Source organism: Aspergillus sclerotioniger, assembly GCF_003184525.1.
Source record: "Aspergillus sclerotioniger CBS 115572 chromosome Unknown BO94scaffold_11, whole genome shotgun sequence".
NCBI classification, from domain to species: domain Eukaryota; kingdom Fungi; phylum Ascomycota; class Eurotiomycetes; order Eurotiales; family Aspergillaceae; genus Aspergillus; species Aspergillus sclerotioniger.
In genome coordinates, this window is record NW_020291001.1 from 245,919 (window position 1) to 259,721 (window position 13,803).

At 52.9% G+C, this 13,803-nt stretch overlaps 6 protein-coding genes across 6 annotated transcripts; 3 read left to right on the forward strand and 3 right to left on the reverse strand.

The window, feature by feature from the left end:
• Nucleotides 1-432: 432 nt before the first annotated feature.
• BO94DRAFT_35166 (autophagy-related protein 17) lies at nucleotides 433-2,771 on the forward strand. Its single transcript, XM_025607107.1, has one exon. The coding sequence runs from the start codon at nucleotides 731-733 to the stop codon at nucleotides 2,378-2,380; it is 1,650 nt and encodes a 549-aa protein (XP_025468338.1). The 5' UTR covers nucleotides 433-730; the 3' UTR covers nucleotides 2,381-2,771.
• Nucleotides 2,772-2,799: 28 nt separating this feature from the next.
• On the reverse strand, nucleotides 2,800-4,880 carry BO94DRAFT_534196 (serine/threonine-protein kinase RIO1). The gene has a single exon (XM_025611483.1). The coding sequence runs from the start codon at nucleotides 4,848-4,850 to the stop codon at nucleotides 3,162-3,164; it is 1,689 nt and encodes a 562-aa protein (XP_025468339.1). The 5' UTR covers nucleotides 4,851-4,880; the 3' UTR covers nucleotides 2,800-3,161.
• Nucleotides 4,881-5,037: 157 nt separating this feature from the next.
• Nucleotides 5,038-9,302, forward strand: BO94DRAFT_534197 (chromosome segregation protein SMC). The gene is made up of 5 exons (XM_025611484.1): nucleotides 5,038-5,240; nucleotides 5,302-5,461; nucleotides 5,511-6,721; nucleotides 6,804-8,701; nucleotides 8,755-9,302. The coding sequence occupies exons 1-5, from the start codon at nucleotides 5,203-5,205 to the stop codon at nucleotides 9,045-9,047; spliced, it is 3,600 nt and encodes a 1,199-aa protein (XP_025468340.1). The 5' UTR covers nucleotides 5,038-5,202; the 3' UTR covers nucleotides 9,048-9,302.
• Nucleotides 9,153-10,536, reverse strand: BO94DRAFT_534198 (GIG1 family protein). The gene is made up of 2 exons (XM_025611485.1): nucleotides 10,135-10,536; nucleotides 9,153-9,916 (listed from the first exon to the last, which is right to left on the reverse strand). Exons 1-2 carry the CDS (start codon nucleotides 10,247-10,249, stop codon nucleotides 9,264-9,266), a joined length of 768 nt encoding a protein of 255 aa, XP_025468341.1. The 5' UTR covers nucleotides 10,250-10,536; the 3' UTR covers nucleotides 9,153-9,263.
• Nucleotides 10,537-10,868: 332 nt separating this feature from the next.
• On the forward strand, nucleotides 10,869-11,969 carry BO94DRAFT_545426 (cytochrome b5 reductase family protein; the record flags this gene model as incomplete). The annotated part of the gene is made up of 4 exons (XM_025613236.1): nucleotides 10,869-10,873; nucleotides 10,943-11,085; nucleotides 11,144-11,769; nucleotides 11,820-11,969. 4 exons carry the CDS (start codon nucleotides 10,869-10,871, stop codon nucleotides 11,967-11,969), a joined length of 924 nt encoding a protein of 307 aa, XP_025468342.1.
• Nucleotides 11,892-13,477, reverse strand: BO94DRAFT_534201 (phosphatidylinositol phosphate kinase family protein; the record flags this gene model as incomplete). The annotated part of the gene is made up of 2 exons (XM_025611486.1): nucleotides 13,042-13,477; nucleotides 11,892-12,985 (listed from the first exon to the last, which is right to left on the reverse strand). Coding segments are annotated over exons 1-2 (1,028 nt in total), but the record flags the coding sequence as incomplete, so codon positions are not given.
• Between the last annotated feature and the right edge of the window lie 326 nt (nucleotides 13,478-13,803).

A 13,803-nucleotide genomic window follows, 5' to 3' on the forward strand; every position in this document is an offset into this window, starting at 1 on the left:
GCCGTCGGGCACGCTAACGTCTCGCCTGCCTAGCTCCATCCTCTATCGTCACCTTTCCCTTCTCCCGCATTATTTGCAGGCCTCTGTCCTTCTAGACCCTGCTGCGAGGCCCAGTTGCTCCGTCCAGGTATTTCGATACCCATCTTGGCCTCCAATCCTGGGATGGCATTGCCCCCCGATCCCGTCCAGTCCCGTATCATGTTCCACTGAAGAGGCAGTGGAGGACCAACGCACCCTACCAGGCCAGTGCTCGGTACTCCCCCTCTCATATCCCATCCTTCTTCCTCTGCAGCCTTCCTTGTTTGCTGCTGCAGGTGGTAAGACAAGACGCACGGTATACAAAGACTTACACAGCTGTTACATTACTAGGCCTGTTGACCAGTCGCCTGAAAACTCACCGCCATATCCTTTTTTTAGCAGGACTTCGTCGATCGCACGTGAAACGGAGGAATTGATGAAATCAAAACACTGAGGAGGATCGGGTCCCATAACCAATACTGTGTACGGTCTCCATGAGGTGATTACACGCTAAATTTATGACTTTTCACGACATTGCTCCTGTAACGTTGCTTTGAAACTTACTCCTTCCGGCTATCGAATGAACCGCCCTCGATATCCGCCCTCTGGTGTCTCATTGGGCATTGGATCATTCTGTCAGGTTATCACGACAGCGTTCCTTCCTTTTCTATAGTTTACTATCAGCACCAATTCCGCCGACCCCTTATCGAGAATGTCGGAGTCCGAATCCTCATCGGTTTCTAGTGCTGCCTCGGCCCCTGGCGAACCGATGGAGGAACCCGGGAGCTCACTGCCTCAGCTGGAAGCCCTTATCTCACACCTGGTTGCGGCGAAACGATCTTTGTCATCCATCAATCACGTTTGGCGTGCCAATGAGATTGTCACATCTGCTCGCTCCACACTGGAAGAGAGTGTCGTGATTTCCGCACGGACGGGCTTTCTCCGGCGTGGTCTCAATAATCAGCTACGGCTTCTGTACAGTGTCCGGTCTGAGGTCGAGGAGGTTTCACTCAGGGGTCGATCCGAGTTTGCCGGCGTGCTGAAAAGCCTCGACACGGCCGACGCCCAATTAAGAAAGACCCTCGATCTATTAAGAGAGACCATTGTCCACTCCTCTTTCCGTCCTGATGGAGAAGAGCCCAAAAGCTTACATGATTTTGTTGATGAACGGGGTGTGGAGGAACTCCATGCATCCTTGAAGAACGCGATTGATCGTACCAATGCTGCACAGGCGGAACTAGACTCCTCCAATTTCTCTTTTGACGATGAACTCGAGTCCATCAAAAAGGCCTTGGGTACTTATCGGGAAGCTACCAAATTAGCTTCTTCTCGATCGTCGGCCTCCTCTTCTTCATCCACATCTAACTCGATGCCTTCGCTGTCATCGATGCCGCCCATGTTGCATTCATTGGAGATGCATGCGCAAGAAATGGCCAATTTACTAGAGTCCTTGGTCCGCCACTTCGATCTTTGTGTAACTGCTGTTAAACATACTGAAGGCGGTGGAGCTGCCGCGCAATCCATCACTGGCGATATGCCCGCTGCGGTCACTGTCAGTGGCCCTGGAGTGCCCAACCTCGAAGAAGGCATTAATGCCAATCTGAACGCTCCCCTCGATCCTTTGAGTGAATCGGACTATCAGGAAATGGTAAATGTCTTGATCAAGGATGCAGCGGAGGCAGAGGATGTGGTAATGGAAATCCAGGATCGCATTGGCGACATGGAATCTGTTTTGGAGAGTGTCTTGTCTCAACGCGATATCCTTCTATCCGTCTACAATGCCACAACAGGCGTGTTCAAGCATCTATCATCTCTTGCGTCTGCTCGTTTACCTGAGTATATTGCTCATGCACATAATTTTACTCGCGTTTGGAACGAAGAGCACGACTGTATCAACGGTGGGTTAGCGGACCTCTCCGATCTTAACTCCCTGTATGATGGGTTTTTGGAGGCCTACGACGGCCTAATTCTGGAGGTGGCACGCCGAAGGCATGTGCGGCATCGCGTGGAGAAGGTGCTCCGCGACGCTAAACACAAACTGGACCAGCTGTATGAAGAAGATGTCAATGCCCGTGAAACATTCCGGGTTGAGCAAGGCGACTATCTGCCGTCTGACATCTGGCCTGGCATTGGCCGTGAGCCAATGCGTATAGAATTTCGACGCATATCCGGCGGCAACCTTAAGGGGGTGACTGCAGGGCAGCCGGATGGACAAGATCAGCCAGCTGCTGAACCCCAAGAGACACAAACAGCCCCTGCAGGGGACAACACCGAGGAAGGCGAAGTTATTCCTAACCTACCCAAATCGGTTGTCGAAGGGGCTCTCAATCGACTCAAGGCCAGGAGCAGACAGGCCACGTAGCATTTGTGATGATTGGAAACCTCATCAACTTCAGGTTATATGTTGGAACCGCGAAATTTTTTTGGCGGTCATGATATAGTATAATGGATGACCTAGATGATGAACTCACATTCAGGCCAAGTCCTGTCCAATACCCGGTCATACCTCAATACCGTATAGGGTGGACAAAACCCATTGGACACATACTCCAGCGGATCTCCATGACTTGCTCAGGATGTAAGTGCTAATGGAATGTCCATCATGGTGGTAGGTTATGGCCTGGGATGAGGATCAAAGAGAGCTCTGATAGGTCAGTGGACTGTGAAGTGGTCATTTGTTATTATTCTCCTTGATTCACCATTACGGCAAAGGATATACTAGATTGTATTTCCGGTATAAAAATATTTCAGTTGTTGACTCCTACCGGTGCCCTCATTACTCAGACTACAAAAATATATTTTCGGATAGCGATAGCAGTCTTCCAAAGCACGAACCTGTTCCATTTCGTACCAATAGAACCACAAGGTCTAAGAAACACAGTACTACTTAGTACTATCTTCGGTTTCATGCAAGTTTCTCGCATTTCCCACTCCTACATATGCAGGTCTATATGCTCATGTAAAATATGCATATGCATCCAACCAACCAACCATAATACCCAATCAAGCAAGCAACGCAACCCGGTCATAAAACATCATGAGATCGTGCGCATCCGAACCAACTTTTGTTTTTCCCATAGCCCAAATAATCCAAGATGTGATCTTCAAAGCGAAAGTGGAAGCAGGTATCAAAGTGAGATGGATCATTTCTTCTTTTTCGAGGAAGAAGAGACCAGGCGTTTCTTCATGTGCTTCGGCATTTTGTTGGCGCGCTTCTCCCGCTTCTCTTCCTTGACCTTTTGTTTGTGGTCGCGCTTCTCGTCCTTGTCTTCGAAACGCTTGCCGCGGGGTGCTTTCTTCGCGAATGGGTCCTGGTCGCCTTGCTCTTCTGAGTCGGAGCCTTCCACTGACACGCCGCCGCTGACGTCGGAGCCGGCCTCGGAGCCTTCCTCGTCATCGTCACGCGTAGAAGGCTTCCCGCCTGCGAGAAGGTTCTGGTAAACAAGGTCGGCACCCTTGCCGGCGCGGACCTGCTCAGCGTCACGCTCGACATCGTACACCTGCTCCAGTGTTTGGGGAATGTACTGTTGACGGAACACAGCGGCGTCGACGTCGTCATCGCCCTTCTCGGCGCGGGTGGCGAAGAGATGCTCGACGGCCTCGAGCATCGGTTCGGCCGGGGTGACTGTGGTCGGGCCGTCGGGAGAAATGATGAATTCGAAGACGGCCCGTTCGCTAAGGATGTCGACATTCTTCCGGCGGAAGAAGTCGTTGATGTTCTTAATGTCCATACGCAGGAATTCCAAACTGCGGGGGTGATCGTGCTCCACACTCTGACTGACATCGATGATGTGGAGCTTGTTCTTGTGGTAGAGCATGTTGTATTCACTCAAATCGGCGTGGACCAGATGGCAAGTTTGATACATCACGCGCATGTAGCCGAGCAGCTCCATGTAGATCTCGCGCCATTTGGCCTCCGGCTCGGGAACATTGAATTCGACGTCCTTAAGTCGGGGAGCGGCGATACCTTTCGAGTTTCCTACGAAGCCCATGACCAGGACGTGGAGGCGCAGATGGATGGGTTCGGGGCACGGGATGCCGGCCGCATGGATTCTGCGCAAGTTACGCATCTCCTTCTCTGCCCACAGCTTTACCATCGCCCGGTTGTTGCTCTTGCTGTATCCTTGTCTGAAACGGAATTCACCAGTCACGTACTTGTCGCGATCCTTGAAGACCAGGATGCTCGTCTTGTAGACTTTGATGGCGCGGTGCAGGGGGGTGTCCTCATTCTCAGGGTACGAAATCGAGTAGTAGACGTTGGCCTCTTTACCCGTCGACAAACATCCGTGAATCTCGGAGACAATCTCGCGGTTGATCATTTGCAGCAGGATCATACGTGTGCGGGGATCCAGCACCTGCTCGGAGGTGGCGCGGTCGGCCCTGTCACCACCACGATCACCCCGGGTCGCCAGCCCTGATTGCATATCATCAAGCTTAATCTTGCCCGCATGCTTCGTCAAAGACTTGACCTGATCGTCCACCGAGGCGCGAGTGTTAACAGCCGGTTTCTGTATGTTGGTCTTCGGGTACGTCCATTTGGGAGCATTGGGGTCGGCAGCCAACTCATTCGTTTTGCGTTGGCGGTTGTAGGATTTCGTGAGATCGGAGGGGTTGGATGAGTTGAAGTCCTCCTCGTCGAGGTCTTCCTCGAAGATATCATCGTAGTAGTCATCGTCATCCTCTTGGTTTTCCTGCGCCGCAGAGTCTTGCCCCGCCATGGCGGGGAGCGAGCCGTCTGGGTTCACATAACCTTGGTTGGGGATGTAGGTGTGCATCGGATCCTGACCATCTGCCAAGCCCGAGGCTTGCGCATCAGCGGTTGAAGCTGCCATGGCTAAATTGATGGTTGGTAGCGTCGTGTGTGCAGAAGAGCGAGCGAACAAATGATTGAAAAAAATGGGTACCTTTGGGTGCGGGCCCATCGGGGGCTCTCACCGCCCGGCAGAACCCCGCGGCTCCCAACGCGTGCAAGAACTGGGCCGGATCGCCTACGCGTGGCTCCAGGTCAGCTTCGTCGCATGTCAAGCGTCGACCCCAACAACTTCCGTGCGTCGTTTATCACCTCGCCGCCCTGCTCACTTCAGTCAGGGCCTAGGCTCCTGATATTTTCCCGCCCCGGGCGCGTGATGACTTGGCTGTTGTTGTGATTACCCTGATCCATCGTGTCGCGCGTGCCTCGTCAAGATGTACGTTAAACAGATCATCATACAAGGCTTTAAAAGGTGGGTTGCGCCCGAGTATAGAGCGGCTTGCGCATAGTGACTGACCGTAATCGCCTTATAGCTACAAAGACCAGACCGTGATCGAGCCGTTCTCTCCGAAACACAATGTTATCGTTGGTCGCAATGGTTCCGGAAAGAGTAACTTCTTCGCGGCCATTCGCTTCGTTCTCAGCGATGCCTACACCCACCTGGGTCGGGAGGAACGACAGGCCCTTCTTCACGTGTGTATCCCGCCGCAAAGCCCCTCCGTTTAGACTGACAAATGCATAGGAAGGTTCGGGGTCTGCTGTGATGTCGGCCTACGTTGAGATTATATTTGACAACTCGGACGATCGGTTCCCTACTGGCAAGCCGGAAGTGGTCCTTCGCCGGACCATTGGTTTGAAGAAGGATGAATACACCCTTGACCGCAAGAATGCAACCAAGTCCGATGTGATGAACTTGCTCGAGTCCGCCGGTTTCTCGCGATCGAACCCCTACTACATTGTGCCGCAGGGTCGAGTGACGGCTTTGACCAACATGAAGGACTCCGAGCGTTTGAACCTGTTGAAGGAGGTTGCGGGAACGCAGGTATATGAAGCGCGCCGCGCGGAGTCGTTGAAGATCATGCACGAAACGAACAACAAGCGAACCAAGATTGACGAACTTTTGGACTTTATCAACGAGCGTCTTGCCGAACTGGAAGAGGAGAAGGACGAGTTACGGAACTACCAGGATAAGGACAAGGAGCGCCGATGCTTGGAATATACAATCTACTCTCGCGAGCAACAAGAGATTTCCAGTTTCCTGGACAGTCTTGAGGAACAGAGGCAGACGGGTGTTGAGGATACAGATCTCAACCGTGATCGTTTCATCCAAGGAGAGAAGGAAATGGCCCAGATCGATGCCGAGATTGCGGAATGCAAGCAGCAGATTGAGTTTTTGAAGGTCGATAAAGCCCAGCTGGAGGATGAACGCCGTGAAGCCTCCAAGACCCTTGCGCAGGTTGAACTGCAAGCCAAGTCGCTCTCGGACAATCAAGTCGCCGCTCAAGCCTCAAAATGGCGCCGTGATGAAGATCTGAAGGCGGTCCAGAGTGCGATTCAAGAACGCGAAACGGAACTGCAGGAACTTATGCCTCAGTTCAATGCCGCCAAAGGACAGGAAGATGCAGTCAAGACGCAGCTCACGGAAGCAGAGACTGCACGCCAACGGCTATATGCCAAGCAGGGTCGGAACTCTCGTTTTAGAAACAAGAGCGAGCGCGACAAGTGGCTGCAAGCAGAGATTAGGGACAACTACGCCTCTATCTCTAATGTACAGGGTGTGATGGCACAGACCCAAGAGGACATCAAGGACATCGAAAACGAGATTGCCCTTTTGGAGCCGGAGACCGAACGCTTGCGCAAGCAGATCGATGGCAGAGGCGACACCATTCACTCTGTCGAGCAGCAAGTCCAGGCTGCAAAGGATGAAAGAGACCGGTTGATGGACCAGAGGAAGTATGTACACCATATATCTGCGCTCGAGCCAGTCGATCTTTATATATGCTATGTGGTGAATATGTAACTGACGATGTGTTAGGGAGCTCTGGAGGGAAGAAGCGAAGCTGGATTCGATCCTGTCGAATGCTTCCAATGAAGTGGAGCGTGCTGAGCGCAATCTGTCTCAGATGATGGACCACAACACGAGCCGGGGCATTGCAGCCGTCCGGAGAATCAAGCGCCAGCACAACCTGGAAGGTGTATATGGTACGCTCGCTGAACTATTTGAAGTCAGCGACAGGTACCGGACATCCGTCGAAGTCACAGCGGGTCAAAGTCTGTTCCACTATGTGGTCGACACGGACGAGACCGCTACCAAGGTGCTTGAGATCCTCCAGCACGAGAAGGCGGGCAGAGTCACTTTCATGCCTTTGAACAGACTGCGATCCAAGCCGATCAACATGCCTCGAGCGAGTGATACGATTCCCATGATTGAGAAGCTTCAGTATGACGGCAAGTACGAGAAGGCATTCAACCACGTGTTTGGCAAAACCATCATCTGTCCGAACCTGCAGGTCGCTTCGCAGTACGCCCGGAGCCATGGAGTGAATGCGATTACCCCGGAGGGCGATCGGTCGGACAAGAGAGGTGCCCTTACTGGTGGTTTCCACGATTCGCGACAGTCACGTCTCGACGCGGTGAAGAACCTGACGAGATGGAGGGATGAGTATGAATCTAAGAAGAACCGTGGAATTGACATCAGAAAGGAGCTCGAAAAGCTGGACCAGCTCATCACGAGATCCGTTGGCGAGCTGCAAAAGTTGGAGCAACAAAGACACCAGGTGCAAAACAGCAGTGGGCCTATGCGACAAGAGCTGAGGGCCAAGCGCGATCTTCTTCAGAAGAAGAACGACGATCTCGAAGCCAAGCGGCGAGCGATTCGCAACATTGAGAGCAACCTGGCAGCGTTGACCGATCAAGTCAGCGCCTTTGAGGGGGAACTGTCCTCGACATTCCAGAAAGCGTTGAGCAACGAGGAAGAGGCACGCTTAGAGACTCTTAACAACACTGCCCAAGATCTCCGGCGACAGTACCAGGAGCTTTCCAGCCAACGCAGTGAGCTGGAAGCGAGGAAGTCCGTCCTTGAGGTGGAATTGCGGGAGAACTTGAACCCGCGCCTTGACCAACTTGTCAGTCAGGACATTGACATGGCAGACGACGACAAAGTAGGCAACCTAAAGGAGACACAGCGGGAGATGAAGCGCCTCCACAAGGCGCTGGAGAAACTGGGTCAGCGTCTCCAGCAGGTCGATGACTCCATCGAGCAAGCCAATGGCCGTGTGGGCGACCTCCAGCAGAGGAACGCGGAGACCCGACGAGAGCTGGAAGAACTGGCCAAGTCGATTGAGAAGCACCAGCGGCGCATGGAAAAGAGCATGCAGAAGAAGGCTGCGTTGACAAAGCAAGCCGCCGAATGTGCAGCCAATATCCGTGACCTGGGAGTCCTCCCAGACGAGGCTTTCACGAAGTACAAGAACACCGACTCGAACGCTGTTGTCAAGAAGCTCCACAAAGTCAACGAGGGTCTCAAAAAGTACTCTCATGTCAACAAGAAGGCCTTTGAACAGTACAACAGTTTCACCAAGCAGCGAGAGACCCTGACGAGCCGAAGGGAAGAACTTGAGGCTTCGGAGAAATCCATCGAGGATCTTATCAATGTGCTTGATCAGCGCAAGGATGAGGCAATTGAGCGAACCTTCAAGCAGGTCTCCCGCGAGTTTGCCAACGTCTTCGAGAAGCTCGTCCCCGCTGGCCGTGGACGCCTGATCATCCAGCGTAAGACGGACCGTGCCCTTCGACAGGGAGACGAGCTTGAGTCCGAGGACGAAGAGACCCGCGAAAGCGTTGAGAACTACGTTGGAGTTGGAATCAGCGTCAGCTTCAACAGCAAACACGATGAACAGCAACGCATCCAGCAGCTCAGTGGAGGGCAAAAGAGTGAGTGATATCTTCATCCGGAGCCTTGAACCACCCTACTAACCCATTCCTAGGTCTTTGCGCCCTTGCCTTGGTGTTTGCCATCCAAGCGTGCGATCCCGCGCCATTCTACCTGTTCGACGAGATCGATGCCAACCTGGACGCCCAATACCGAACCGCGGTTGCGCAGATGCTCAAGTCGATCTCCGACTCGACCAACGGCCAGTTCATCTGCACGACCTTCCGGCCGGAGATGTTGCATGTGGCGGAGAAGTGCTACGGAGTCAGTTTCCGCCAGAAAGCCAGTACGATCGACGTGGTGTCGCGCGAAGAGGCATTGAAGTTTGTGGAAGAGCAGAAGTCATGAGACTTGCTTGTTACCTGAGTAATGAACGGGATGGGGAGCAGGCGTATTTAAGGGCCTTTGTGTTGTTATGATTCTTTTTTTTTTTTTGTACCCTAAGATCGTTGATTCGAGATTCCCATCTTATGTCTTGTGTTTTATGGACGTTATCTGATCCTGATCACTGTAATGCCTCTACTCTCACCCCCCTCCCCTCAACCCCAATAAATCTAAATAATATTAATGCCTCGGCACGTCCTCCCCCGTCCACTCCACCAAAATCCTCTCCGGCACATCCCTAACCAACACATGAATATGTTCCAAACTCCTTACACTTTGCAACGCCGTCCAATTCTTAAACCAAAGCACTTGATCCTTCGCCCTTTCCTTCGCCCCCTCCCCATCAGCTTCCTCCCTCGCCAACCTCTCCACAAACGTCCTCTGCACAAACGCCTCTATCAACGCCCTCGATTCATCCGTCACATCCCCGTTCTCGGGTTTCGTGGCTACAGGCGTCCGAAGCCACACCACCAGGTGAGAGATTCCGGGCGTCATGCCGTAAGGCCAGTCATTGCGGAGGATTTTGTAGTCGTGGGGGTGGGCAAAGGGGGTGGGGTTGAGATAGGGGAATGATGGGGGGGTTTCTGTTGTGCTGGAGGGGGTGCCGGTGGTGCCGGTGGAAGAGGAGGGGGTAGAGGGGATAGAAGGGGTGGTGCTAGTGCTAGCGGTGCTGGTGGTAGAGGTTGGGGGCGAGGGTTGGGGAATCCAACCCAGTCGATGCTGACAGATGTAGTTGGTGATAGTACCGTACTTCAACTTGGTTTCGTGGGACCAGGCCAGGTACCGGGTTAGATCGGAGGGTTTGCGTTTAAGGATGCCGAGATCGTTGCGTGCTGGTTTATTTATTATACTTAGTAGTTTGTGGGCATGGAGGGGAGAAGAGGAATGCGGAACTATCGGGTAGATGGATGGACGGAGGGAGAGAAGAGAAGAGAAGAGAAGGGCGGGGAGGGGGAAAGGGAAGGATGATGTGAGGGGTAAAGAGGTAGGCAGGGTGCCTTTCTGACGTCTTCGGTATGTAGATGGTGTGTAGGTAGATGGAATAACCTACCGATGATGGCTTTCAGATCCTCCCAGTCATGAAGGATGAACTCGTCGTCGGTCTGTGCCAGGACCTGACGATCCACCTCGGTCAGGTTGAAGGCTGGGGGTTCCTCGGGCGTCATGGCTGTCGTTGGTAGAGAATGGGTGGATAGAGTGTAGGTAGGCAGAGTACGGAATTAGGTGCTTAGGGATCGTAGGGAGGGCTCCACAGGATCGGAATTCTTTGTCGAGATAGGGAAAAGTTCAGAGAGGCCCAATCTTTAGAAGGGAGGCGGGAATCTTTACCCCAGAAAGCCATCCCCAACGGGGCTGAATTCCGCGCTTGAAAAGGGAGTGGTGAGTTAGTTGGCTTGGAGTTGAGGGTGTCTCTCTGCATATGGGAGAGTATGTAGGATGGATGACATGCTAGTATGTCATTATTCCTTTAACGACCTGTAGATAATTAATATTTATCTGCTAATATATAGCACTATATTATCTATCTAGTACTAGTGAATGATCTCAACAGAACTTATCGATAAGCCGGACTGTGACCCGATCGGGAGTGTCTTCCCGTGACCGGGTCCGAAATTACCGTCACAAAACCCGAGTCGGTCTCCTCACTTTCCGCCTCGTCTCTCCTCTTTCTCCTCTTCTTCCCTCCCTCTCTCTCCCCTCCCTCCTCTTTTCTTTTTCTTTTTGGTTCTTTCATTTATTTCTCTAGGGGTCAATTCACTAGGGGTCGCTGGAGCCCTCGTCAACATGAGGTATGCGCGCATTCCGCCCCATCCAAGGCCATTGACTGGCGGCTAACAAAAAGCTGTCGCAATCCACAGTACTTTCTCCCCCGAGAACATCACCGGGGCCTTTATCCCCTCGGCCCTCTTCATCGCCGGAACTTTCCTGTTCAAGCAGGAATTGACTCCCTTTGCTGTCGCTCTCGCCGCTGTCTTGGTGGGCTACAAGCTGTTCAGCAACAGTGCGTACCGGATTCTTCATCGTATGACTGGCCCATAATCTGACATTTCATTTTCCAGAGCCCAGAAAGGTCCTCAACCCCGGCGAGTTCCAGCACTTCACCCTGAAGGAGAAGAATGAAATCTCCCACAATGTGACCATCTACCGTTTCGCCCTGCCCCGTCCCACCGACATCCTGGGTCTGCCCATCGGTCAGCACATCTCTCTCGCCGCCACCATTGAGGGTCAGCCCAAGGAGGTTGTGCGCTCCTACACTCCCATCTCTTCCGACAATGAGGCCGGCTACTTCGATCTCCTCGTCAAGGCCTACCCCCAGGGTAACATTTCCAAGTACTTGACCACCCTCCAGGTCGGTCAGACCATGAAGGTTCGTGGCCCCAAGGGTGCCATGGTGTACACTCCCAACATGTGCCGTCACATCGGTATGATCGCCGGTGGTACTGGTATCACCCCCATGCTCCAGGTTGTCAAGGCCATCATCCGCAACCGTCCCCGTAACGGCGGCAACGACACCACCCAGGTGGACCTGATCTTTGCCAATGTCAACCCCGATGATATTCTGCTCAAGGAGGAACTCGAAGCCCTGGCCAAGGATGACGACGGATTCCGCATCTACTACGTCCTCAACAACCCTCCGGAGGGCTGGACTGGCGGTGTCGGTTTCGTCACTCCTGACATGATCAAGGTTCGTTGAGTCCTGATGCTGTCTGGAAATTTCACTAATCAGCCGTATAGGAGCGTCTCCCTGCCCCCGCCAGTGACATCAAGATCCTGCTCTGCGGTCCTCCCCCCATGGTTAGCGCCATGAAGAAGGCCACCGAGTCTCTCGGATACACCAAGGCCCGTCCCGTCAGCAAGCTCGAGGACCAGGTCTTCTGCTTCTAAAGCAACGTCAAGCGTTTTTGAGTTGGAGTGTGGACGACAGAGACTGTCTCTGCACCACAGTTTCGGGGAATTGATAGATCGTCGATAGAAAAGCCCGTGAGGGCTGACCATTGGTCATTGGGTGCTTGATATACGGTGTTATGAGTCAATGCGAGAAGACCAAGAATTCATCTAGGAAGCGACATGTCACTTGAGAATATCGATTAGCGTGTCTTGCGCCAGGTTCTTCATTAGGTATTGTGACATTATTAAGTCTAGTCAGACTGCTGTACTTCAATCAACGAATCCACCATAGCCAGGAATTTCTGTCGGTATTCGTCGGCCGTCGTCGTAATCGTCATGGGCCCCTGGCGTCCAACGACGTTAAAGGTCTGGATCATTCCCGTCATGGCCTGGGCATGCAGCTTGTGTCTACCCCAGAAAAAATCCAGCACCACAGCACGATACTTCCATTTGCCATCGGCGGACGTCAGACCGACGCGCCAAGGATTTTCCCTGCCAACAATGCCGGGCTCTGAGGAGGCCGGAAACCGCACTAAGAACAGCGAGTAATCAACTGCATTAGACGATTGGAGAAACTCCGTGTCTGCTTCCAAGACTTGTTTTAGGAACTCATGTTGCTCGCGAGTCAGGCGGATCTTGTCACCAAATTGGTCGGCAATCTTGCGCAGCGTGTCTTCGCTAACTAGCGGATCGGGTACCAAGTCCCGCTCAGGGTAGAAATAATCGATCGGTTTTAGGTCGTAGGTCTCCCATTTATCAGCGGCCGGGTCGTCATCCTTCCCGTACAGCATATTGTCCATGATGATGTGATGGGCCGGCGTGCTGCCTAGGAGACTTCCGATGGTCCGGTACGGCGCATATACGTAGTCGGTGATCCATACTAGTAGGGAATTGGCATGCGCGCTCATGTATTCGTAGTACGGCTCGAGCAGATCGTCGCGGAAGAAGGAATGTTCAAAGTGTCTGGGGAGGCTCTTCACGAGAAACTTGCCATTGAAGGTCCTGAAGAAGGTCTTTCGGATGTCAGTGACCATGCACTAGGGGGATGACCGTTGTGAAGGGGTAATACCGATCCTGACAGACCGAGATCGCCCATTGGCTTCAACGGGACGGTCTTCTTCTCATTCCGGAAGCTCGCCTTGTATTCATCCTCATTGATCTCCCATACTTCACTGCGTAGTCGCCGGAACAGATGGCTGCCGTAGCGGAAGAGCTTGATGTAGAAGATGCTGAAGAAGGCCAGGATCCGTCCGATGAGAGTCTTGCGAAATGTCGCTGGGTCGCGAAACAGGGCGAGTTGGATGGATTTGGATAGGGCTGCCTGGCGACGACTATCCATTGTCACGGGGGCATTGGTGATGATACAACATGGTGGGTTGGGATTGAACACGACGTCGTGGGAGGAGGAAAGTCATGTTGGACGGATTGCTGGCGGTGCAGAGAGTGACGTCAGGACTGTTGACCCATCCCGAAGAGGTAACCGTCACATGACCCTCACATGAAAGTCATTGGCAGATAGGGTTGAGGGTCAGGGCTGGTAGTGATCAGATGATACTAGGTCATGTGCCATCCAATGAGTCAACGAGCTGACCGCCCGGGCAGTATGGGCGATTGCCGAATGGAGGCGAAGCCAGAGAAAAAAAAGTTCCCCTCCAAAGCTGAGATTCCCCTCCATTTATGGGTCGTCATCTGGTAAGCGGGGCCCGGCGATTTTCCAACGCCATTTTCCAGACTGTCCAGTCATACTGTCCACAAAATAGCCGCTTTTCCTGCCACCGCGGTGCTCTCTTTTCCCCTCAATTAAATCCCTGGCGCTCGTCTTTTTCCACTG

Bases quoted from the DNA above. Each gene is read 5' to 3' on its own strand.
- BO94DRAFT_534198 (XM_025611485.1), bottom strand. From the start codon at position 10,249: ATGACGCCCGAGGAACCCCCAGCCTTCAACCTGACCGAGGTGGATCGT. The intron at 9,917-10,134 runs GTAGGTTATTCC...TAAATAAACCAG, and splicing joins GGATCTGAAAGCCATCATCG to CACGCAACGATCTCGGCATC.
- BO94DRAFT_35166 (XM_025607107.1), top strand. From the start codon at position 731: ATGTCGGAGTCCGAATCCTCATCGGTTTCTAGTGCTGCCTCGGCCCCT.
- BO94DRAFT_534196 (XM_025611483.1), bottom strand. From the start codon at position 4,850: ATGGCAGCTTCAACCGCTGATGCGCAAGCCTCGGGCTTGGCAGATGGT.
- BO94DRAFT_534197 (XM_025611484.1), top strand. From the start codon at position 5,203: ATGTACGTTAAACAGATCATCATACAAGGCTTTAAAAG. The intron at 5,241-5,301 runs GTGGGTTGCGCC...ATCGCCTTATAG, and splicing joins ATCATACAAGGCTTTAAAAG to CTACAAAGACCAGACCGTGA. The intron at 6,722-6,803 runs GTATGTACACCA...ACGATGTGTTAG, and splicing joins CGGTTGATGGACCAGAGGAA to GGAGCTCTGGAGGGAAGAAG.